General features: G+C 54.6%; 1 protein-coding gene across 8 annotated transcripts in view; it reads right to left on the bottom strand.

The window, feature by feature from the left end:
- Window positions 1-23,127, bottom strand: part of CDYL (chromodomain Y like) — a 181,120-nt gene that overhangs the window by 39,030 nt on the left and 118,963 nt on the right. For 6 of the 8 annotated variants that reach the window (XM_084967244.1, XM_084967245.1, XM_084967246.1 and 3 more), the window contains one exon: window positions 11,081-11,747. The exons of 1 other annotated variant lie outside the window; for it this stretch is intronic. In XM_084967244.1, the coding sequence (XP_084823370.1) occupies window positions 11,081-11,747 (667 nt within the window). Of the gene's footprint in view, window positions 1-11,080; window positions 11,748-12,271; window positions 12,463-23,127 lie in introns of all 8 variants that reach the window. One more of the 8 variants, XM_021100130.2, reaches the window with a different exon arrangement.

Here is a 23,127-nt window from a genome sequence, read left to right as displayed (position 1 = left end):
CAGCCACTATGGAAAACAGTATGGAGGGTCCCCCCAAAACCGAAAGTAGAATGACCATAGGATCCAGCAATCCCACTCCTGGGCACCTATCTATCCGGAGAAAACCAGGACTTGACAAGACCCACGCACCCCGATGCTCACTGCGGCACTATTCACAACAGCCAAGACACCGAAGCCACCTGACTGTCCATCGACAGAGGAGTGGGTCAAGAAGATATGAGATATATATATGTATGTATAGAAAGTACATGATGGAATATTACTCAGCCATAAAAAAGAATGAAATAATGGCATCTGCAGCAACATGATAGACCTAGAAATCAATCATGCTAAGTTAGACAGTGACAGACAAATATCATACATATCACTTACATGTGGAACCTGAAAAAAGGATACAGATGAACTTATTTAAGAATAGAAGCAGACTCACAGACTTTGAAAAACTTATGATTACCAAAGGGGACAGGTGGCGGGGGGGGGGGGGCTGGGCGTTTGGGATGGAAATGCTCTAAAATCAGGTTGTGATGATGGCTGCACCACTATAAAGATAATAAAATTCAATGACTTAAAAATACGACCCCCGTAATCACCTCAAAACAACGGCGGTGCACCCCCACCCCCAGGTCAGGCTGCTCTCCTCCTTGGTGACAAAACCTTTTTTTCCAAATCGGCGAGTGGTTCAGGAGACAAACCAGGCTTATCGGCTGGGGTGGGACACCTGCCCCCGCCTGGGACCCCAAGCACGCAGACTGACCGGCCCTGCACAGGGGCAGGGAGCTGCCAGAACTGAGAACGTGCTGGCCATCAGCAAGGGCTCTTAGTGGGCTCCTCACCCAGACTCGGGGCCGGAGAGGACGGAACCCACAACACAAACTCACATCTGTCTGTGTCCTAATGGTGTAAACCCCAAGTCGGTGGGGCTGGCGTGAGAATCATTTCTCTGACCCCCTCCTGGGGTCACTACTGCTTCCCTGAGTTTGGCCTTTGACGTCCAGGCTGGGCTGGCTGGGGTGCAGCTGGGTCCGGCCAGGACAAGGCGAACTCCCTAAAGCGGCAGCTGGGACCGGGGACTGGACGCGGTGCCGCTGACGCCACGGGATGCGGAGCCGGCCGCCGGTTAAACGTGGACTCAGTGATGGTTATTTCTCAGCCCGGAGCAGAGTGCACGGCTGTGTTCCGCACGCTCCTGACGTGGTCCCGAGCTCTGCTGCAGCCCGGTGCTGCGCCACAGGTCACTGGCGTCCCTGCCCTGAGAGCACAACGCCCTCCCTTGGCCACACGTGTGTAAGTAAGAGCTCAAGCTGCAGACAGAATCAGAGGAGACGATGACAGAGCTACTCAGGCAGAAAGGGGCCTGTTTAAAGGTGCTTCAAGAACTTAGTATGTTCTCATTAAAAACTATTTTTAAGCACAAACAACTCTTAAATAATGAAGTATGTGGGGAGACCAGATGCTATTATAAATAAACCTGGTTATGAAACGTCACCTTCCCAAGGCGGGGGCGGGGGCGGGTGAACGGAAGAATGAGTAACAGGTCCATTTGCCTTGAAGAGCAAATACACAGTTTAGAAGACAACCCGTCACAAAAACGTCTTTGGAGGTTATGTTTTAAATGTTTTCTTAATATTGCATCTTTTTTTTTTTTTTTGGTCTTTTTGCCTTTTCTAGGGCCGCACCCACGGCATATGGAGGTTCCCAGGCTAGGGGTCCAATCAGAGCTGTAGCCGCTGGCCTACACCAGAGCCACAGCAACGCGGGATCCAAGCCGCGTCTGCGACCTACACCACAGCTCACGGCAACGCCAGATCCTTAACCCACTGAGCGAGGCCAGGGATGGAACCTGCAACCTCATGGTTCCTAGTTGGATTCGTTAACCACTGCACCACGACGGGAACTCCTTAATACTGCGTCTTTGGAACGTCTCGGCAGATCCACGGTTCGAGACGGAGAGGCGACACATGAGGTCCCCATCGCTGGGAAGGCGGGCACCCACTGCCTGTGGGGACTGCTTCTGTCATCGAGACAGTTTATCTCATTGGTGTCGTCATCTCAGCATGAGGACGTCGGCCCAAGGAGACCTATCGATAAGCACTATCGCCTCCTTATCGACCATCTGTCTGATGCACTGCTTGTGCCTTAAGGAACCAAGGCCACCTGGAACCCAGGGCGGAGCTTCCGTCACCGGCCTGGCGTTGGGCGCGGGCCGGCTCCATCCATTCTGATCCCGGCTCCTTCTCTGTGTCAACAACAAGGCCGATCAGTGGAGCCCCGTCGGAAACGAGGGCTCCTGAATGAACACCTCTTCGGTTACAAGTCCCTGGAAGCCAGGGGCTGGGTCTCACCAACCTCTGAATTCTCACCATCCAGCAGGAGCCGGGCGCACAGAAGACGCTCACAGTGTGTGCCGGGGGTGGGGTGGACCTTCGGGGCCCCCTGGGTGGAGGCAGCTGACGGTCAAGCACAACCACACTCAACCAGAAACGCAGAGCCAGGTCTGCAACGTGCCCGCAGACCAGAGGAAACCCCGTCGCAGCCACTCCGAGGTCCCAACGACGGGCTCAAAGCCGAGGGAGAGGCGCCCTGTCTCTGAGGGATGCTGGCGCAGAACCAAGGCTGCGCGTCCGGCGGGGACAAGGGGAGGAGGCTGCCTGCGCCGCGGCCCAGGGCCCGAGGGCCGGCGTCCCCCAGGGGCGAGGGCGGGAGGCTGGCGATGGCAGGGCTGTGGCGAGGCTGGGACTGCCGCTGAGCTGGGAGAAGCCGGCTCCAGTGGGGACGTCGCGGCAGGAGAGGCTGCCCCCGGGAGGGAGAATCGCACACACCAAGGTCACTTCCACCGCCAAGGACCCGAGCCACGCCGGCACCCGCACAGACTCTGCTGGTCTGACACTCACGCGGGCGACCCAAGCTCTGCTCCGAGGAGGGGCCGCGTCTTTACTTATCGAGCCCCTCCCCGACGTCGTCAGCAAGGCAAAGGTATCTGGGTTTTGTAAAGAAGGACGTTCTACACCCTTAACCCCAGATGTCTGCTCAGGGTTTCCAGCCCCAGGCGCCCCCAGCGCTCCGTGTTTGCGCGCAAGCGCCAGACCTGCCCCGGCTCTTCCTTCCTCGGCAGTTTCTCCAACTACCCGGATGGATCTGTTTCTTTTCCACTCATACTCTTTTTATTTTCACCTTTATTTATTTTACTTTTTTATTTCTTGTCTTTTTAGGGCCGCACCCACGGTATACAGAGGTTCCCAGGCAAGGGGTCCAATTGGAGCTGTAGCCACAGGCCTACACCACAGCTCACGCCAACGCCAGATCCTTAACCCACTGAGGGAGGCCAGGGATCGAACCCGCATCCTCATGGATGCTAGGTGGGTTTGTTAACCGCTGAGCCACAACGGAAACTCCTATTTTCACATTATTATTATTTTTATTTTTGCCATACCCGTGGCACGTGGAAGTTCCCGGACCAGGGATCAAAGCCGGACCCTCAACCGCTAGGCCACCAGGAACTTGTCACTCGTACTCTTTTTAGAAGACAGACACTGGCGGTGAAAGTAGGACAAAACTCCCTTCAACAGCTCGTCCATCACACACAGGTTAATCAAGCGCCTGTTCCGAGCAAACGATGACCAGGCGGCAGAAGATTTCGGAGATTAAAATGCAGTCCCATTCCACCATCGAGCCTCCCCGCACCTGCCCACCTGTCCTGGATCGCGCTCTGGATCTTTCCCACCTGATTTCACTCTCCAGCGCCTCTGGGCCGTCGGCTTTCCTCCATCCAGTTCAAGAATCCAGGCCACTTAAGATTTCTCCACCCAAAGCAAAAACATCTTGAGAATCTGATTCCTAAATGACTTCCTCCTGTTACACTGACTTTCGAAAATCGCTTTTCATTTGTAATTGAAAACGTGCCGGGTGTGTAAAAGGTGACGTATTAGATGAGGAGAAACACACAGTGCCAGCCCCAGACCCAGGACTGCGAGGACCCCAAGGGCCGGAGGGCACCCGCCTTGCACACAAAACCCGGAAATGAAAGGACAGTGCGGTTCACGTTCACGACGAGCCCACAAGCCGGAACAGAGGTGGTCGTTGTTCCAGTCATCAGCATTCGACACTCACGGTTTTCCGTAACTTAGGAGAGCGACTTATATGTTAAGCACACTTGGTAACCTTAACTGTGTCAGTGGCTTAGGCCGGCTCTGATTCTGCTGCTCACGGGTGCTGGGTGTGTCCCTTGGAGAAAAGGACTCTGGATGAGAGGCTCTCACCCCCTGGAACTTCGGGGAGGGAGAAGACTCTGGTGTGCTGAGGGAGTGGGCAGGCTAGCCCTTCCCCTCTGAACAAAGCCCAGGGAGCCCTGAGGTGGAGAGAGGGGTGCTGGGGTGGGATGGATCCAGCTGTGCCTGAATCCTGCTTCCTGAACCAATGGATGCATTTCTGTTTGCTTAAGCCAATTTGAGTTGTTTTGCTCAAGACAGAAAAAAAAGTCTCAGCTAATACAGTAGCATCAATACTGTGAATTCTGCTTAGAAAAACTCCTGTGTGACACGGAACTAAACAGGAGTCAGGAGGAGGTGCCAACATGGCCCTGGCTGTCCGGCCAACTCTGCTGACTTTCGCCAAATCACTTGCTCTTTCACAAGCAGCCTCACCTGTGACACAAGATGCTCTGAAAGAGGAAGAAGAACAATGGAGGACGAAGACAACACAGGCATCAGAGCACAGGCTCGGAAGGGAGAAAGGGTGGGTGTCCACCGTCCACCCATAGCTGCTCTCATCCCTCAAACCCGGCACATCACCGCAGGACTGTTCTAGAAGACCAGTACCCCGTCGCAGGTGACAGCAATGATGGGGCAGAAGACAACCGGTTTGTAACAGGTGCTCAGCCCCACGAGTCGACAGCAACTTGAGCAAACATTTAAAAAAGGAATTTCATCCAAGGGTGTGATTTTTCTTCTTCTGCCCACGTACCAGTCAGTCAGCAAGTTTGCGAGGAGCAGGGTATGGGAGTCAGGAAGGTTCTTCTTTTGACGTGTGGCCTAAGGAACGCAAGTTCTTTTCAAATTATAAGACTCCAAGTTAATAAAATAATACACTCTGGTGTATTCAAAACTGAGCAGGGACCATAAAATTAATGCAAACTAATGTGAGGTTTTCTCATTAAACTGTTGTAAGTCCCTAAGGCAGAGGCTGGACGGCCCCGCTCGCTCTCTGCCCTGGCGTGGAAGCCTCAGTCCTTGTGAGGGGGCAGGAGGACGGAGCACAGAGGCTCAGACGCGGGGCTGAGTGTGGTCCCCAGGCAAGGTGACAGGTGCATCCATCAAGGTCTCACATTTCCCTCCCCTGCCGCGCCCACGGCCATGTGGAAGTTCCCAGGCCAGGGACTGCACCTGTGCCACAGCAATGACCAGAGCTGCAGCGGCGCCAGCGCCAGATCCTTAACCCCGGGCCACAAGGGAATGCCCAAAGTCTCTATATTTTGAGAAAGTTATACCCACCCCCCCACAGGCAAGGGATCTATAAAAGAACTGACAGAAAAATAAATGCAATGGCCAAGGGTACCCGTGAAAACCGTCTGCACGTTTTGAAACGAAAACAATGATACCATTTTCTACCTTCTCCTGGGCAGATATTTAACAGCTGATGAAGAATGAGTAACGCGGGTGCCCCGTCTTCACACCTGTTTGGGGAGCAATTTGCTACCATCTAGCAAAGGGCGGGACCGTCAGAGCCCTTGTTCACACCACCACGTGTGTGGGTCCAAACAACTCAGGAAAACGGCCTCTGCCTGTGAATCCGTACGTGTGGTGGAAACGCACCTACGAGGTGGAGGGGCTGGGACGAGAGAGACAGTGCAGCAAAACGCAGACCGTCGGCGCAGGTGGTCCTCATGCCGGGCCCCCAGCTCTTGAGTCTGAAATCTTACAGAAAATAAACCAAAGAAACCAGTTTACAAGTTCAAAGGAAGTTAGATGTGAGTCTTAACGGAGAGGAGTCTCCAGGACGTCACGTCAGACGAGAAAGACACGTCCAAGAACTTCGGCGGGACAGCTGCACGTGGAAGAGTGAGACACGCAGGGAAAGGCCTGAAAGGACACGGCCACACGCGGACGTGCTCGCTGGGGGAGGCGGCGGCACTTTTGGGGGGAGGTGATGATAAACTCCCGTGCTGCGCTCGGCATGCAGAACCCTCCCAGCACTTACAGACCACGCGTGTTTAAGAGGTGGTGTGTAACCGCTTCTGCTGTTGGAACATCAATGAAATATATCCGTTTATCTGTGGTTCTCGCCTAAGGGATGACCCGGACACAGGCCCCCGTGGGAACGCAAATAAGACACTGTCATCGGTGACGATGCCCGAGGCCATCCCCGCATCTCAGGGCCAGTCCAGGGACGCGAAGCCAGGGGAGCATGCGGTCCAAACACAACAGCACCCCCTGCTGGGCAGCAGTGACAGCAGGTGTGATGGGACAGTCCTGAGATCCACAGCACAGCACAACAGCCTTTAAAGAATGAAGGACAGCCCTGTCCCTGTGGACATCAAAATATACCTGAGATGTTCCCTAAAACTAAGAAAGCTTGGCGCTCCCATCATGGCTGAGCAGCAACGAGCCCAACGAGTATCCACGAGGTCTCGGGTTTGATTCCTGGCCTTGCTCCGTGGGTCAGGGATCTGGTGTTGCCATGAACTGCAGTGTACGTCGCAGGCTCAGATCTGGCATTGCTGTGGTTCTGGTGTAGGCCGGCAGCTGTAGCTCTGATTCGACCCCTAGCCTGGGAACTTCCATACGCAGCAGGTGCAGCCCTAAAAGGAAAAAAAAAAATTAAGCAAACTTATGTGGTAGAACAACATGAGAGGTGTGAGCCACTGATGTCTTTTAAAAATGTGTGTCTTTGTACAATTTCTGGAGGAAACTGCTGGCAGCTGGAAAGGACGTGGAAGTGGGGCTTGCAAGGGCTACGAAGTTTCCAGAGTCACGAAGCCAGCTCTGGACCAGCCTGGGTTCCGGTGGGAGGAGCTTGTCCTGCCTGCTGAGCCCCGCCCTCTGCTCTGGGGAGGCCGAAGAGGACAGAGCCAGTCATCTGTTCCCTATTCTTCCTGGAGGAATTTACACGCTGGCTCCTCAGAAGCAGCCAGATTTTCCCGAAAACTTCTCCCAGGAGCTTTCATCCATCGAAATGCTTGTGGGGTGGGAGACGCATGAGGTGTCATTTCCCTCCTAAATCTGTTAGCTTTGAGTTAAAATCCAGCAGCCAACCCTACACGATAACCCTTACAAGGTTTAGACTCATTAAAAAGTTTGCTAATAGCATTTTCTCAAATGTCCAACTTGCAGAATGGTGATCAATTATATATTTGAATTCATGAAAGAACAAAGCGATGACAATACAGTTTTTAGAAGCAATTGCTTCTTTTGTAAGATTAATTCACCAGGCAACTAGAAACACAGCATGAAACATGGAGTTTCTGCTGAGGCGCAGCAGGTTAAGAATCTGACTGTAGTGGCCAGGTGGCCGCAGAGGTGCAGGTTCAATCCCTGGCCTGGTGCAGTGGGTTCAAGGATCAGGCATGGTCGCAGCTGTGGCTCAGATTCAGTCCTTGGCCCAGGAATTTCCATATGTCATGGGTTAGAAAAAGAAAAAAAAAAAGAAAAAGAAGAAAAGGCCATAAAAAGAAAAAAAGGGGGAAAAAAAGAGCATGAAACATTAACTTATTAATAAAAAAGAGTAGAAAGAGGCATTGCTGAAAATTTTAAATTTTTCATACTTCTGAGTGAAGCGATATAGTCATCTTTTAAACCTGTTTCCTACTTAAAAACAGTAAAAAACAAACGCACGTACGGTTATTCTGTAAAAGTCATTTTTGTGCCTGTGTTAAAATTCTCCAGAGACACTAACTCTTTGGGGGAAGAGACATTTAAATACCTGTTGTGCTTGGTGGCAAAGGGACCCCCTCCCTGGTTAATGTTCTGAATAGGAGCCGCTTCATTCCTGACGACCCCGCGCGCACCTGCTTCCGTTAGTTTTAGAAAAGCAAATACGGTTCTCGCGCGGCTCTGAAATTCACGTGCAGGAGAAACAACCATCTGACAGCGATGCGCGAACCTGGACCCACGACCCTAAAGGGCCTCGGTCCTCTCTTGCGGGGGAAGAGCCTGAGGGCGAGGACGGGGCTTCTGGAAGGTTCCCTGCCACGCCAGCAGCACCCCCTCCCCATTTGGTGTGACCTACAGGACGGGCCATGGCCTCCTCTCCAGCGGGTGCGGTTCGGCCCAGACCACCTGCTCCACACACAGGTCCTGCCTGGACGCAGGGAGGCTCTGCCCTGCAGCGCAGCATCCCTCTGGGAGCTCACTGTCCGGTGCGGCCAAGGGTCCGTCCACGCGCAGCCCAGTACCCCGAGACCCGGGTGGGCCCCGACCCCACGCCCTGCAAGCCTGACTCGGACCCCGGCCAGGGGCGTCGCTCACCAGGGCCCTGCACACCCTCCCGAGGGGCTGCTTGTTGTCCCTGCACCCGGGCGGGGGGAGGGAGGGTCCCAACCTGAGGGGGACTTGGGCCTGGAAACGTCGGTCACCCCCACGGCCCCCCCGCAGGCCGCCGGACAGGAGAACGTGACAGCAGGTTGAAGCTCACCTCTCGGATGCAGCGACTCGGCGGTTTTCACCGCAGCTGCCCTCGGAGGCACCAAAATGTTTCTGAGACGGTGAGAAGAATAGAAAAGGAAGTCAGCAACTCCCTATGCAGAAAGAGGCCGAGACCGCCTAGTGCACAAAATTGCAGGCTTTTGCTGAGGGCGGCCACCCTGCGTCGCCGTCCCCGCGGGAGAGCAGCCCGCGCAGGCTCACCGGTCAAGGCGCATCTGAAAATCGGGGTTTCGGAGTTCCCTGGTGGCGTCGCTCCTGTGGCGCAGGCTTGATCCCTGGCCCGGTAACGTCCACATGCCACGGGCACAGCCAAAAAGAGAAACTCCTGGTGTCTCTCCCCATCAAGTGTACGGACACACACGATTTGTGGACATTCCAAGGGGAACCACGAACCCGAAGCCCTTTGCCCCCGCCCCCCGCCCTGTCCCAGGACGGCAGCTTCCTAGAGCTGCGGCAGCAAACCTCTCCCACCACGAGCCGGACTGTCCACCTGCAGCCTCGCAGGCTCCGGTCTCTGCTGCAGGGAGGCAACTCCGTCCCTGCGGCTGGACAGCAGCTATGGACATGCAGGAACGAACAAACGTGGCCGCGTTCCAATAAAACTTTACTTATGGAAGAGAAATCTCAGCTTCCTGCATCTTCACGGGCCATGGGAGTGTTACTCCACTTGATTTGTTCCCGCAAACACCAGGAAATGTAAAAGCCGTTCTGAGCTTACAGGACACATCAAAGCAGGATATACAGGGTCTGGCCCACGGGCTCTATTTGCCAACCCCGCCCCTCAGGCCAGCTCGGGCCAGGCCTTGCTGGCAGCACCAGACACCGTCCCCAAGTCATCAATGGAAGAGGAGGTGTCCCTCTGCCGGGCAGGGGCAGCCAGTGAAGGGAGCACGAGAGCCGGGCGGGGGACCGGGGGGTAATGACGGAGAATCGTGCTCGGATCCACCTCTGCCCGCAGTTCGGCTTGAGCGTCACAATCTCCCTGGACTCAACGTCCCTGTCTGTAAAGCAGAGCCTTCTGTTCCATGACCATCAAGCCGTGCCCGCCTCTGGACCTCGCCCTCCTGACAACAAGGTCAGAGAACTGGACCCGGGAGCCACAGCAGCACAAGGGGTCAGCTCTGCCCTGAGCGCCAGGCAAGGCCAGGAGCAGGCAGGGGCCACAGCCTCCGGGCACCACCACGTCTGAGTGACCCCAGCCAGAGGGCCATTGGCCAGGCAACGGGAAAGCCCCACTTCGTCACATCCCTCTGCGCGGCGACCCCGAGCCCAAGCCCAGGGCCAGGCATGTGGGATGCACCAAGGCGAGTCGGCCAGCGGGTCCCAGAGCACCTGTCCTCGCCAAGGACACCCCAAGCCAACCATCACTTCACCTCGTTTCATGCTAGTCTACTGAGGGGGCTCGGGGGAGATGGCCCATGGGAGAGGAGACACCACAGTCCAGCAACACAGGGCGTGAGGTGGCAAAGGGACAGCAGGTGGGCCCGAGGTGGTGGGAGAATGGGGACAGAGGGAGGGCAGGTGGCCCCTGCACGAGGAGGAAGACCAGCGTCCCCAGGGTCAAGGGGGAGAGAGGCACCTGCTAAATGACTAAGGTGAAGGTGGTACAACCAGCCTGGTGCCTGGGGACCCCTCCTGCCCAAGAATCACAGGAAATGGGCGGGAACCGTCAAAAGGCCAGCGGCAGGGAGCAGGGCGGAGGGCTGCAGCGGGCAGGGGCAACCAGGATCTAATCTGACGGGAGGCCAGCGGGGGGCTCATGTTAGAGAACCTAAGAGAGTCGCAAGTGGCGGCTGGCTGGGCACGAGGACAGCCCTGGGACGGTGCGCGGCGGTGCCCATCCCGGGTGCGCTGCCTTGGGGCCGGTGAGGCCGCGGGACAAGCTGCTGAGCCGCAGGGTCTGGGCGGGAACGGGGCAAACAGAAAACAGAAAGGAGCACACCCTCCCGGAACAGACTCCTGCTCTGAAAAGGCGATCTGGACGCTGACCGTCTCTGAGTCAGACCCAGGTCCCAGAGGCTCCATCAGGTGCCCGAGGCCCTCACGGAAGGCCCGGCTGCGCGTGCAGATGGTCAGCAAAAGAGGAGTCACGCAGCCAGTAAAGCACTACACCCGCTACAACTTCCCAACATGAAATAAAACGGGGAAGAAAGTGCCCTGCCTTCTAACGACGCCGGTCACCCCAGAGCCAGCGTCTGAGGGACAAGGGCGGGCGGTTCCGCAAAGAAGCCCGCGCAGCGAGCGCAGACCAGGCGGGCCCCGGCTGGGGCGAGCGGGACGGTCGGGGGCCAGGCCGCGCCGACGCCAGAGGGCAAGGCCAGAGGTCGGGCCGGGGCAGGAGGGGCGGGCGCTTCGGCTCCAGGGTTCCGTGGACCCGCATCTGCCCAGCGGGGCAGCCGGCTCGCCGGAGCGGGGGCGCCGGGAGGAAGGAGCCCGTCACTCACCTTTCCCGTTCACGGCGAGCCCCGTGGCCATGGCCGCGGTCACGGGACCGGCCGCCGGCGGCACGAGCGGGTGTATCCGGGGCCGGCTCCCCATGCGGGCCCGCTCGGCGCCGGGGCCCAGCAAAGCTCCCACGGGCTTCTCGGCCGCCACCTCCGGCGCCACCGTGTCCTCCTGGCCCTGCTCGACGGGGTCCAGTTTCTCGGGGCTCTCGCTCGGAAAGCCGTCCACCGCGGTCCTGCTCCTGATGGGACTCTTGGGCACGAGGATCTTGATGCCGGACTTGGCCAGGTCCATGTTCTTCCGCTGCGAGAGGCTCGGGGCTGGGTTCTTCCTGAACTTCTGGCTGGCGGTGAAGAGCGAGCTGGCTTTGGCCTCGGGGTCTTTGCCGATCACCAGGGACTTGGGCGAGGCCTTGGCAAAGCTGCTGTGGGTGGACCTGGAGATCTGCTTGCGGGCATTGTTGGGGGAGCCCCGGCTGGGCCTGGCGAGCGCGCCCTCCTTCTGCTTCTCGGGGTGGCGCCTGTTGAAGTCGTGGATGTACTCCTCGCAGTTCACCAGGTGCTGCTCCGGCTCCCACGTGTCGTCCTCGCTGTCGTAGCCTTTCCACCGGACCAGGTACTCCGTCTTCCCTTTCTTGTTCTTCCTCTTGTCCACGATCCTTTCAACCTGCCAACAGAAGAGAAGACGAAAGTGTCAGCGGGCGCCGCGAGAGCAGCAGGCGAGGGAGTGACGGAACCTCGAGCACCGCAAGACCGGCGACCCACGGGGCGGCTGGAGGCAGCACCGCGACCGCGTGTCGGGGCTGTTGGCCATTTCCTGGAAATTAAGTCAAACAAAATGCTACAAGTTTAGTCCTACAACGTACAGAGCTGCGGAAGGGAGCTGTATTTCTATATGATTCAAAGGGGGCTCTCTTCATTTCTGACACTGAACCCCGACTGCTGAAATTGTTTTTCACGGTCAAAACCGGACCAGTCCCGGTCAGCTCGGGCCTCCTGTCCGGTCCTCGCAGGTTAAGGACAGCAGGCGCTCGTGAACGGCACGGCTGTGGTCCGTGGGGAGTGCTGCGGGTGGCCCAGGGTCGGTACTGCAGGAACCACTCCGGAGCGCTCGGCTGAAGTCAAAAAGGGCAACAGAGGACTTGAGGCTTTACTGGTGATACCACGGCGTGGGACGGCCAGGTTATTTACCTTGAAAACCTGGTCTCACGCTGTCGTCTTTAAAGGAGGATGCTGTCCACCTGTGCATTTGATTCCCGACACATCCTGTACCAAATTTATGAATTCACGCAACCTTGCCAGGAAACGCTTTCACTTGACTGTGGCAAATTCCACCACCTTAATTAACATCCTAAGTGTACGTGGGAGATGGCCTATGACTCCTGTGAACAAAATAAACATGACGGTGTCCCCCACATCATGGGAGAAACACTCAGAATCTGCTGTTACCACTCCAGTCGGCCTAGAAACCACCAGCCTGCTTCCCCAGCGGCAGCAGGCACCTGTACCTTGTAGGTAGAGGCCTTAGCTACAGAGCAGGAAGCTTTTTTGGTTTTTTTGTTTGTTTGCTTTTGGCTGTACCCATGGCATTCAGAAATTCCCAGGTTAGGGACTGAACCTGCGCCACAGCTGCGACCTAAGGCTCAGCTGTAGCAACGCCAGATCCTTAACCCAGTGGCCCACACTAGGGATTGAACCTGTGCCTCTGCAGTGACCCCAGCCACTATAGTCGGGTCCTTAACCTGCTTAGCCACAGCAGGAACTCCCCGGCAGCTCTTTAATTAAGGATGCAAAGGGGTAAACCCATCCATTATGGGGTGTGCGGCAAACTTCTGGCAAAGTTACGGCCTAGGCCAGATGACACAATGCGGTGCCTAGTTCTCAACATTCTGAAAGAGCAGAAGCTGTGGACAGGCACAGGCCGCCCCAGCATTTCCACTGCTCTCAAAACAGCCCCAAATCCCACAACATATCCACCTGGGTACAGAGAATTAAAGCCCTTAACTACAGAAAAGCCCAACGTCAAATACACATTACTGCTTCTGCGCAAAAAGCACTACGGTAAAGAAAGGCCCTGTTTCAGCAGAAGAGGCTGATTTCACGCCTGGCCAACCTGTCAGACCCTGCACGGGGGCCACCAGGTCCAGGGGCTGCATGGGTGGCTCTGAAAGGGAGTTCCCTCCCCTCTGCTTGTGAAGAGTTGTGTTTAAGGGCATGTTTCTGTTTAAAGAAAAGAATTTCTGGAAAGTTCCATGCAAATCAATTTAAATACAAGGGGTAAAGGGATTATCTCATAAAAGCAAATGAGGCTGGCACTATTTTCTTTCTACACCAATTTCCATCCGGAAGCAGGAGGCAGGCTGGACCAGAGTAGCCCATCTTCCCTGCATCCAGCTCCTTGGAGCCCCATGAGGGGCTAGGCTGGGAGGCTGACTTTCCTTCCCTCTGGGGGCCCATTGGACCCTCCCCTGGCCAGCGCCAGGGCCCTCCAGGACCCCCACTAGGCCATTCTGCCACTGTGGCACCAAAGCGGCCACAGATGCCACGTGATGAGGTGGCAGCATTGAAACAAAACTGCTTGTGGACTGGAGTTAGGCTTCCGTCACTGTCATGTGTCCTAAAATATTGCCCTGTTGATTTTCTTCAACTATTTAAAACCATGGAAACCATTCTTCGAGTTGGCCTGCAGGTCCCGCTAATGACCCTGCATCAGATGGGGACACTGAGCACACAGCGGCTGATCCCCTAACGCTTGTGGGCGCGTGGCTGCGAGCTGACAACACGTGGCTGACATGGGGACACAGACGCCAAGTGGCAGGTCGACACCAGCCCCTCGACACAGGTGGGAAGCTCAGGCCACCTCCAGCACAGGCCCCAATACCAACATCATAAGAAACCACCCCCCGCCCCGACAAATGTCTCCTCTCTTTGAAGCTTAAAAAAGTACAAGTCTTGTTCATTCCTGCTCTGAGTGGCCAAAATAAGTTAATCTCCCACAAAAAGGCACATCATCTGATTCCACAAGATTCTACTGGAATGTGAAGCCTAAAATCACTTCCAGGGCACTGCAGAGATGAGGAAGCAAAGATCCTCGATCACAAGACAACACAATAAACAAATCTCTCTTGGGGTTTCAGGCCACTGCCCCTGAGTGCTTCTGAAAACTAGCACTTTCTCAAAGTATACCACGGAATCCACTGGGTTTTTTTTTTTTTTTTCCTTTTAAGGCTGCACCTGCGGCACATAGAAATTCCCAGGCTAGGGGTCAAATTGGCGCTGCGGCCACAGCAACACGGGATTCTGAGCCGCGTCTGCGACCTACACTTCAGCTTGCAGCAATGCTGGATCCTTAACCCACTGAGTGAGGCCAGGGATCAGACTCTATACTGCGTTCTTCACCCACTGAGTCACAACAGGAACTCCAGGAATCCACTTCTAATTACAGAACTTCAGTGCAAAGAGATTTACAAAACAAACGCTTCATAAAAGCACAGAATTGCAGACAAAAGTTCTTTTTGTTGGGATTTCCTTCTAAATCTTGATCAAAAACCACAACATGCAAGATGTGAAAGCTGCTCTCCTCTCTGACAGTGTACAGAGCAGTGAAGTTCTTTAAAAAAGGCCACTCCAAACACCTGGCCCACTTCCCTACCTCAGAGCAGCTTAGAGTGGTCTCTGGGCCCTGGAATGTGCTGGGATGGGCCAGGCAGGGGTTGCGAGAAAGGCAGAAAGACATGAACCCATGAACAAAACTGCAGAGCGGCTACAGAGCTCAGTCTGAGAAGGAGGACAGTACCTGCTACGGCCGCAGTTCACACACCAAAAGGCGGCTGAAATCACATCCGGGCAACAAGGCCCGCAAGTACATCCGCTCCCAAGACCAAGACCGAAGTTGTGGGATAATCACAGCAGGAAACATCTGGCACTTTGTACCCTCATCAATGGCTGTGCCAGCGGCTGTGCCGGCTGCGAACGCTTACTCCGATTCCTCCCGGACAGTGGGCTCCCAGGAGGACTCTGAAACCAGAAGCAATGCTGGAAGCTTTTCTCAGGTTTGAGCCTTACCCCAGCGCCTGGATAACTTGCAACACCAGAGCATCACTACAGAAGAAAGAAGAACTACAACCCTGCTTCTGTCAAAGAATTCTGGGGGCGCTTTGCAGCAACCGCTCTTCTGATCGGGAAGATAGGTTTTCACCAGCCATTTGAAGTGTGTTAACTATTAAGAACAGACACAGTTGCCTCAACCATGCACAACAGTTGCTAACGATTAAAAACAGAGGCAGATACACTGTTGCACAGCGAGAAACAGGAGTAAGAGACACACAACAATTTGATGACACTGGAAAAGAAACCAAACGCCTGCAGAGGGAGGGGATTGGACCTTTGAAACGAGGGACACCAATGCTGTCTGCACCCAGAAAGCACAGTCTCAGGGGCTTCAGGTGTGAGGGAGTCGATCACACAGGAGCCCCACAGAAGGGGAGCCCCCTGATAACCACCCCCTCAATCCTGGGTGGCCCCCTGATCTACACCAGGCTGGGGAGAGTGACAGCTGTGCGGTGTCCTGTCCTGCACCCCATGTTCCATGATGGGTGAGGGCTCCCAGGAGCCAGCCCACAGCCCACTGTGATCTGTTTCGTGGGAAAGACACCCTGCGAAATCAGCAAAGAAAAAGTGGTGAAGGGGCTGAGGTCCCGGGGGCGCCCAGCGCGAGCTGGCCAGGGTCCTCTCCCAGGGGAGCCGCACAGGGCAGGCTTCCTCCCTCCGGCCCCGCTGCCCCGGCCCAGGCAGGATGCTGTCTACCGGAGTCACGCCTGAGAGCCCCTCTGCCCAGCACGGAGCCAGACCCCAGATTCCTGGAGGGCGAGTGGGGTTCAGCATAAGCCGCACGAGGGAGCGTCACAGCCGACCTTCAAAACCGCGATCAGAAACCCACAGAGCTGCCGTGGGGAGAGGCTGAGAGGAGGGGACCTCGCCCGCAGGGCCGAGACGAAGGCGGCCAGGCGACAAGGAAGCACCCCTCCGCGGCTCTGAGGAAAACGGGCACCTCAGAATGTTCCGGAGAGGAGCATATGCTTCAGCAGCAGAGCCCATCTCCAGGACGGCGTCCTAGGGAGCTCGGCAGACCCGTCCCCACCAGACAAACCCGAACCCACCCGCTCAAGCCTCTCAAAACTGTCCTAAGGCCACAGAGCAAACGAAGAAACAAACGGTACTCCAGGAAGCCCACCAGCAGGTGCTAGGTGAGCGAGAGTGTGGGACACCTGAGCCGCAGGCCGGTTCAGGGACGGGAGCCCACCTTGGGGGGCACAGCCAAGAACACGGGCTCTGCCCCCGCGCTCCCCAGCAGGCTCACCGCGTCTCACCAGGGCACGGGGGCCTCGGGCCTGCTCCTGCCCCCCTCCCCTCAGGGGTGGCAGGCAGGGACCCTGGGGACTCTGACTGCTCCCGCCCCAAACCACTCGTAGAGGACAGGTTCCACGCTGGGAGGGGCAAGCTGTGCATCCCAGCGGGTCCCTGTCTACCAGCACCCAGACTATGGGACCCAGCCCAGGGACAGGGGAGCGGTCAGCAGAGAGCTGTGCCCTCAAAAACTGACTCTGCTCAGTTGGAGTGTGGGTGACAGGCTGACACCCAAAGACGCGCTTGAAAATGACAGTCAGAGCAGCAAGCTGAACCCCAGCCGCCCAGTTCACCGTGGAGAAGCAGACCGAGAGCTGCCTGGGGTCGAAAGAAAACTCCAAGAGTGGCCTCAAGATGACTCTGCTCCATTTTAACTGAATCAGATTGATGAGGAATTATGCGCCAAGTATTGTCAAAACCAGAAGAGCAGGAGTTCCCGTCGTGGTGCAGTGGTTAACGAATCCGACTAGGAACCATGAGGTTGCAGGTTTGGTCCCTGCCCTTGCTCAGTGGGTTAAGGATCTGGCGTTGCCGTGAGCTGTGGTGTAGGTCACAGACGTGGCTCGGATCCCGCGTTGCTGTGGCTCTGGCATAGGCCGGTGGCTACAGCTCCGATTGGACCTCTAGCCTGGGAACCTCCCAAATGCCGCAGGAGCGGCCCAAGAAATGGCAAAAAGACAAAAAAAAAAAAAAAAAAAAAAAAAAAACAACCAGAAGAGCAATCGACCAGTGATGAGGCGGGAAGTGCCATACCAAATAAAGCCGGCAGCATGGGGACATCAAGGAAAGGGCCAGAGAGCCCCCCAACCCCCTTGCAGGCGGGCCGCGGGCGGGGGCGGGGGGGGGGCCCCATACAAGGCTTTGCAGAGTGGGGGAAACAGACCTCATTATCATCCGTCTGGCCAGGACACCGCACAACCAATGAGGCAAAGAACCACAAAAATGAGTCCTGGAGATGCGAAAAGGAGCCAGTATCCAGAGCTGCTACAACATAAGACTTAACATGTCCAGTGTCCCCCCAAAAAAACTGTGAGGCAGGAAGAGACACAGGAGCAAGTGACCGATACACAGGATAAGAAACGGGCAAGAGACACCGCTACCGGCTGTAACAGACCAAGACTTCAAATAAGCCGAAGAACGACAGGGCGTCACATTTAAAGCATAAAAGGAAAGGACGAGGCCACCGCCACATTAAATCAAGAATATCCGTGATGAGCCACACGGAGCTCCTGGAGCTGAGGGGTCCCTCCCGGGGCGGAGGTACGCCTCCTAAAGGGAAACTGCCGGGACGTGCGCAACAGAAAACGGGAAATGACACGGCTTTAGCAGGGCGGCTGGGAGAACGGCCCAGGCGGGGGGCTGACCGCAAGGACTTATCTCAAACTTAGGGGGGTTTCTCGTCTCTGAGGGTCACCTTCCCCAGCTCTGGAAATCCGATCTGGGGCTGTAAGAGCCCCAGTGCTGGTCAGTGCGCCCCACAGGCATCTGTCCATCTCGGGGAACGCTGCCCAAGAGCCCCCCCGCCCCCAAGGGCAGCCAGGATCCACCACAAAAAACCACTCCAAAGGGCCCGAGGTGAGCCTGACAGTCAGCGTCGGAGCCACCCACCTGCTGTCCCGAGCCATCGTCTCCCAAGGGAACCTGCCTGCCTCCTGCCCGAGGCGGCTGTCACTTTCCTCCTTTACCTCTGAGAAAGGTGGGAACCACATGCCACCACACTGGTGAGGTCGACCCCCTGCCCAGGAAGAGGCCACCTCGGGGCCATGTCCTGCAGCCGCGTCCACGCAGTGCGCAGTGTGCAATCACCTCTATTTCTCCACATCGGACCACAGGGGGGCGGCGGGGGGGGGCCCATTAACTGCAGGTCGGTGATCTGGGCCGCATGACAAGCTACTCAGCCCTACAGATTTTCCCAAGCCCATCACGCGACCCGCGAGGCTTTCATTCTCTCCTCCGAGAAAACCACATCCTTGTCAGCTTCCCACCACCCTAAGTGAAACTGTCGGGAACTGTGACGGGGCTGTGATTTCGCCCGATTTGCACGCTTTCAAGCGAGCCTGCATCGTTTGTTTTCCAGGATGGGGCAAAGGCAAGACCCTGATCACAGACAAAACGCCCTGCTTTCGCGGCAGACGGAGCCGCCCGCGGGCCGGGTGAGGGCCGCGCGTCCGTGCGTCCCGGTGCAGGGGAGGAGGCCGCTCTCTGACGACGGACGGTGAGCACGCCTGCCCCAGCCTCTGGCAGGAGAAACCACTGCTGCCTCCCAAGCCTCCCTGGCCGTCTTTGAAGGGGCAGGGAAAGGGACAAGCAGAGGAAGGGAGTCAAAGGCCAGACCTTCCAGTTATAACATAAGCACCCGGGCTGCAGTGTACAGCGTGGTAACTGCGGTGAGTACGGCTCTACGGAACACTTGCAGGCTGCTGAGAAAGTAATCCTGAGAGTTCTTCTCACAAGAAAAAACATTAAAAAAAAATCCATATGAGATGCTGGATGTTAACTATTGTGATAATCATTTTGCAACATACCTAAGTCAAGTGTTGTGCCTACACCTTAAACTTAGTGCTGTGTCAATTACAGACAATGAAACTTAGAGGGGAAAAAAGCTGTGCATGAATTAAGAGTAAACACTATTAAGATCATTACATTTCCCCAAATGTAGCTATAGATGCAAAACAACCCCAGCAATAATCCCAGCAAGCTTTGATTGTGGGAGCTGCCAAGCAGCTTTGAACATTTCCATGGAAAGGCAACAAACCTGAAAAGCAACCTGGAGTGATCCTGAAAAGGCAGAACCCATGAGAAGACTCACACAGCCTCAATTCCAGACACACGGCCGGGGAGCAGCAGGCTTCCAACGGGGCGACACTTAGAAGGAGACCCATGAAACAGAGCGTGTGAGCCAGAGGCGGACTGTCCCTGCACAGGCACAGGCTGAGTGAGCGAGTGACTCATCTGGGGTGGCGGCAACGGCTCCCAAAGCAATTCGTTTGTCTTTTCAATAAATGCTGCTAGGAGTCTGGACGTCCAGATGTAAAAAAAAGTGAACACAACCTGTATCAACTTTACACTCAGATACTAACTCAAGGTGTATCTTAGGCCCAATGAGAAAAGATTTTAAAGCAAAACACAGGTCATCACCTTCGAGACTTGGGAGTAGGCAAAGGGTCTTCAGGTCACAAAAGGCGCTAACTCTGAAAGAAAGAAAACTGCTTCGATAAAATAAAAATTCAGGCTTCGAAAAACACTGGTGGGGGAGTTCCTGTACTGGTGCAGTTAGTTTAGAATGCAACTGCAGCAGCTCAGGTTGCTGCAGAGGTGCAAGTTCAACCCCCGGCCTAGTGTAAGGGGTTAAAGGATCTGGCATTGCTGCCGCTGCGGCCTGGATTCCATTCCTGGCCTGGAAACTTCCACGTGCCATAGGTGTGGCCATTAAAAGAAAATGTTGAGGAAATGTATAAACAAGCCACAGACTGGGAGATAATACCCCAAAAAATATCTCCAAGGACTGGTCCCCAAGAAGATTGATTTCCTAGAACTCAATAATGAAAAGGACCAAGATAAAATTAAAAAGTGGGCAAAAGGTGTGAGCATGCATATTCCCAAAGGAAGAGACACGCACGGCCAGTTATCACTGTTTATGAGAAAATTCAAATGCAGAAGACAAGGAGACACAACTACCCACCCATCAGAATGGCAAACGTGAAAAAAACTCCGGGATCTACAACTGGCATATTCCTACATTGCTGGTGGGGTTTAAAAGCGGTACAGCCGTTTTGGTAGGAGTTCTGACAGCGTTTTATAAGACTAAACGAACACCTACCCTGTGGCCCAGCAATTCTAATCCTAATTACTTACCCAAAAGGAATGAAAACTTACATCCACAAAAAGACTCGTACAAAACTATTTATAGCAACTCTGATCATAATGGACCCAAACTAGAAACAAACCAAGTTTCCAAGCGACAGGACAAACTGTAGTGTGTACACACACCATAATCCCAACAACAAGAGACTGACGATACCGGTAAACACATGGGCGAGTCTCAAAACATTATGCTGGAGTAAAAACCTTACTCAAAAGATTACTCATTGTATGAGTCCATTTGAATGAAAATTCTTGAACGTCCATTGAACAAGCTCCGAACCCCACAAAACCCACTATTACTGAAAAAACCCAGAAGACCAATGTCGGTAGGGGAACGGACTGGGAAGGGACATCGGCCAACTGAGGGGGCGGCGGTGATCGCTTTCTAAGTAAGAAGCTATCGGGCTGCACAGGTCTCGCCTTCGTTAAGCTCAGCAACTTGTATTTCATGAAGACCTGTGCCTTGCACTGTTAGAGAATTTTACATCAAAAGAGAAAAAGCTGTCAACAAATATGGAATTCTAGGCGTTCCCATCGTGGCTCAGTGGTTAACAAATCCAACTAGGTTGAGGGTTCAATCCCTGGCCTTTCTCAGTGAGTTAAGGATCTGGCATTGCTGTGGCCGTGGTACAGGCTGGCAGTTGCAGCTCCGATTCAACCCCTAACCTGGGAAATTCCATAGGCCACGAGTGTGGCCCTAAAAAAAAAAAAAAGAAAAGAACGACTAAAGTGGCTAAAATTAAACAGCAGTTGTAAATAGTGATGAGGATATAAGGATGCTCTCCCACAGGCTGGTATAAAAATTAACGAACAGAAGCTGCAGTTAAAGGAAGCTCCCAGCAGGGGGAGCTCTCACGCCTGCATCCACAGCAGAGCCCAACAGGAGAAAGACCCTCTTCCTTCCTGGCAGGGACTCAGCCAATGAAAAGCCACAGGCTGGGTTTCCCAAGTCCTCCCCTCGTCCCCTCTATAAAAGCTTTTCCTTCCTTCATCATGGGGGACCTGGCACGTGGCTGCCATGGTTGAGACCCTGAGTTGTAATTCTCTGCCGATCCTGATGAAACCTTTCTTTGCCCGAGCATCGGGCAGTCTGCCTGCTTTGGCTCAGCCCTGCTGAAGGTGGAAAACCACGGCAGTTCCTTAAACATGGACCGACCTCAGCAACTCTACTTCTAGGTTTTTACACAAGAGAGATGGGACGTTTGCCCTCAGAAAGACCTGCACGAGAACATTCCCAGCAGCTTCTCCTAACAGCCAGAGATGAAGCAGCCCTGGTAGCCACCAGGAACTGCTGTCCACAGCAAGACAGCATCACCACCGCCTCTGTAGCACGAGTGCATCTAAACATCATCCCGCCAGGTCAGGGACGTGAGACACAGAGTGCACACACGACTCCACTGACACGAGGGCCCTTGAGAAGCCAAAGGGACCTGCGGTGAGAAGTCAGAACCTCAGTGTCTGCAGCTGGGGTGGGGCAACAGGAGACCTGCAAGGGGTGAAAATGTCCATCTCTGTAAGACGGGTGTTACACGGGTGGATACATCGTCAAAACCACCTCACACTTAAGAGCTACAGTTACTACACCTAAGTCATGCCTCACTTAGCAAACTTAACAGCTCTTCCCGGCTGGAACTAGGCAGGGGATGAGGAGATGCTTCTGGCAGGTGACATCTGACCTAGAGCTGAGCCCCCAGGGACCTGGTCTTCCCCAGGGGCTGAGCTCCCAGCCCAGCACACAGCCCCCTGTGGGAGTCCAGTGCCAAAGCCCAGGGAGGTGGGCTTGAACAGTAACATGGAGAATGTGTGATAGATGGTAAAAACAGAACCAGTACAAAATAAAACCAACAAGCTGCAGAAATGTGGACCAAGAGGCATTAAAACCTCTTTCAAATCCACAATAGAGCAGGTAAAGAATTGTAAACAATTCATCCAAAAAAAAAAAAAAAGTACAAACATCAATGAACCCATGAATGCCTTTTGGAAACAGCACCTTCTGTCTGGAAGGCTCATGAACGTGCAGAAGGTGGGACCTGTGATTCTGTTGTGTGGGGGGTGCGATTTAACAATGAACAACAGAAGGCTTAAAACACGCTTAGTCTGTGTTGAGAATTCAGCTGAGAAATAAACGCTGGAAAGTTAACTGAGTAGATGCTCAAAGCTGGTGGCGGGGGCGAGCAGAGAGCAGGTGAGGAGAAATCCAGGCACCTGCTCCACTGCGGGGCAGTGAGTAACCACAGGCACTGAGTTTGAATTCTCAGTGTCTTCAGCAGCGACCGCCAGAACCCTGTGCTGTTACACAGTCATCGACTGAGTCTTGAAACAGCCGGGCAGAATCAAAGCAGAGATGTTTTCAACGGCCATGTTTTCTAAAGTGTTAAAGGCTAAGTTAACTTTCTAACCAAAAACAAAAAACAAATGCTGATTTAGCTCATCAGCAAATGTGGACTTCCATCCGCCACATGAAAAATGCACAGAATGGTACCGTTGTTATTCCCATTCCCCAGTGAGAGTATCAGACATTTGAGCAATGACCTGTCTGTTGGTATATGTGCAGGAAGCTACGGAGGCTGCACGTATCATCTCCCGCCTCAGCAAGTGCTCAGGAATGCTACACGCAGAAGCTCTCATTTGCTAAAAGTCAAGACACTCACCCTATCTCTCCAGGTTTTTTTTCTTTTTCTTTTTTTTTTTTTTAAGGGCCGAGTCCACGGCGTATGGAGGTTCCCAGGTGAAGGGTCAAATCAGAGCTACAGTTGCTGGTCTACATCACAGCAACA

This window comes from Sus scrofa, chromosome 7 (assembly GCF_054392235.1).
Source record: "Sus scrofa isolate SSC_HxYL_T2T_F1_AM1 chromosome 7, Sscrofa_HxYL_maternal_Yorkshire_Landrace_v2.0, whole genome shotgun sequence".
In the NCBI taxonomy this organism is placed as follows: Eukaryota; Metazoa; Chordata; class Mammalia; order Artiodactyla; family Suidae; genus Sus; species Sus scrofa.
Note: the sequence above shows the minus strand (reverse complement) of the source record. Positions and strands in the feature narration are given on the sequence as shown.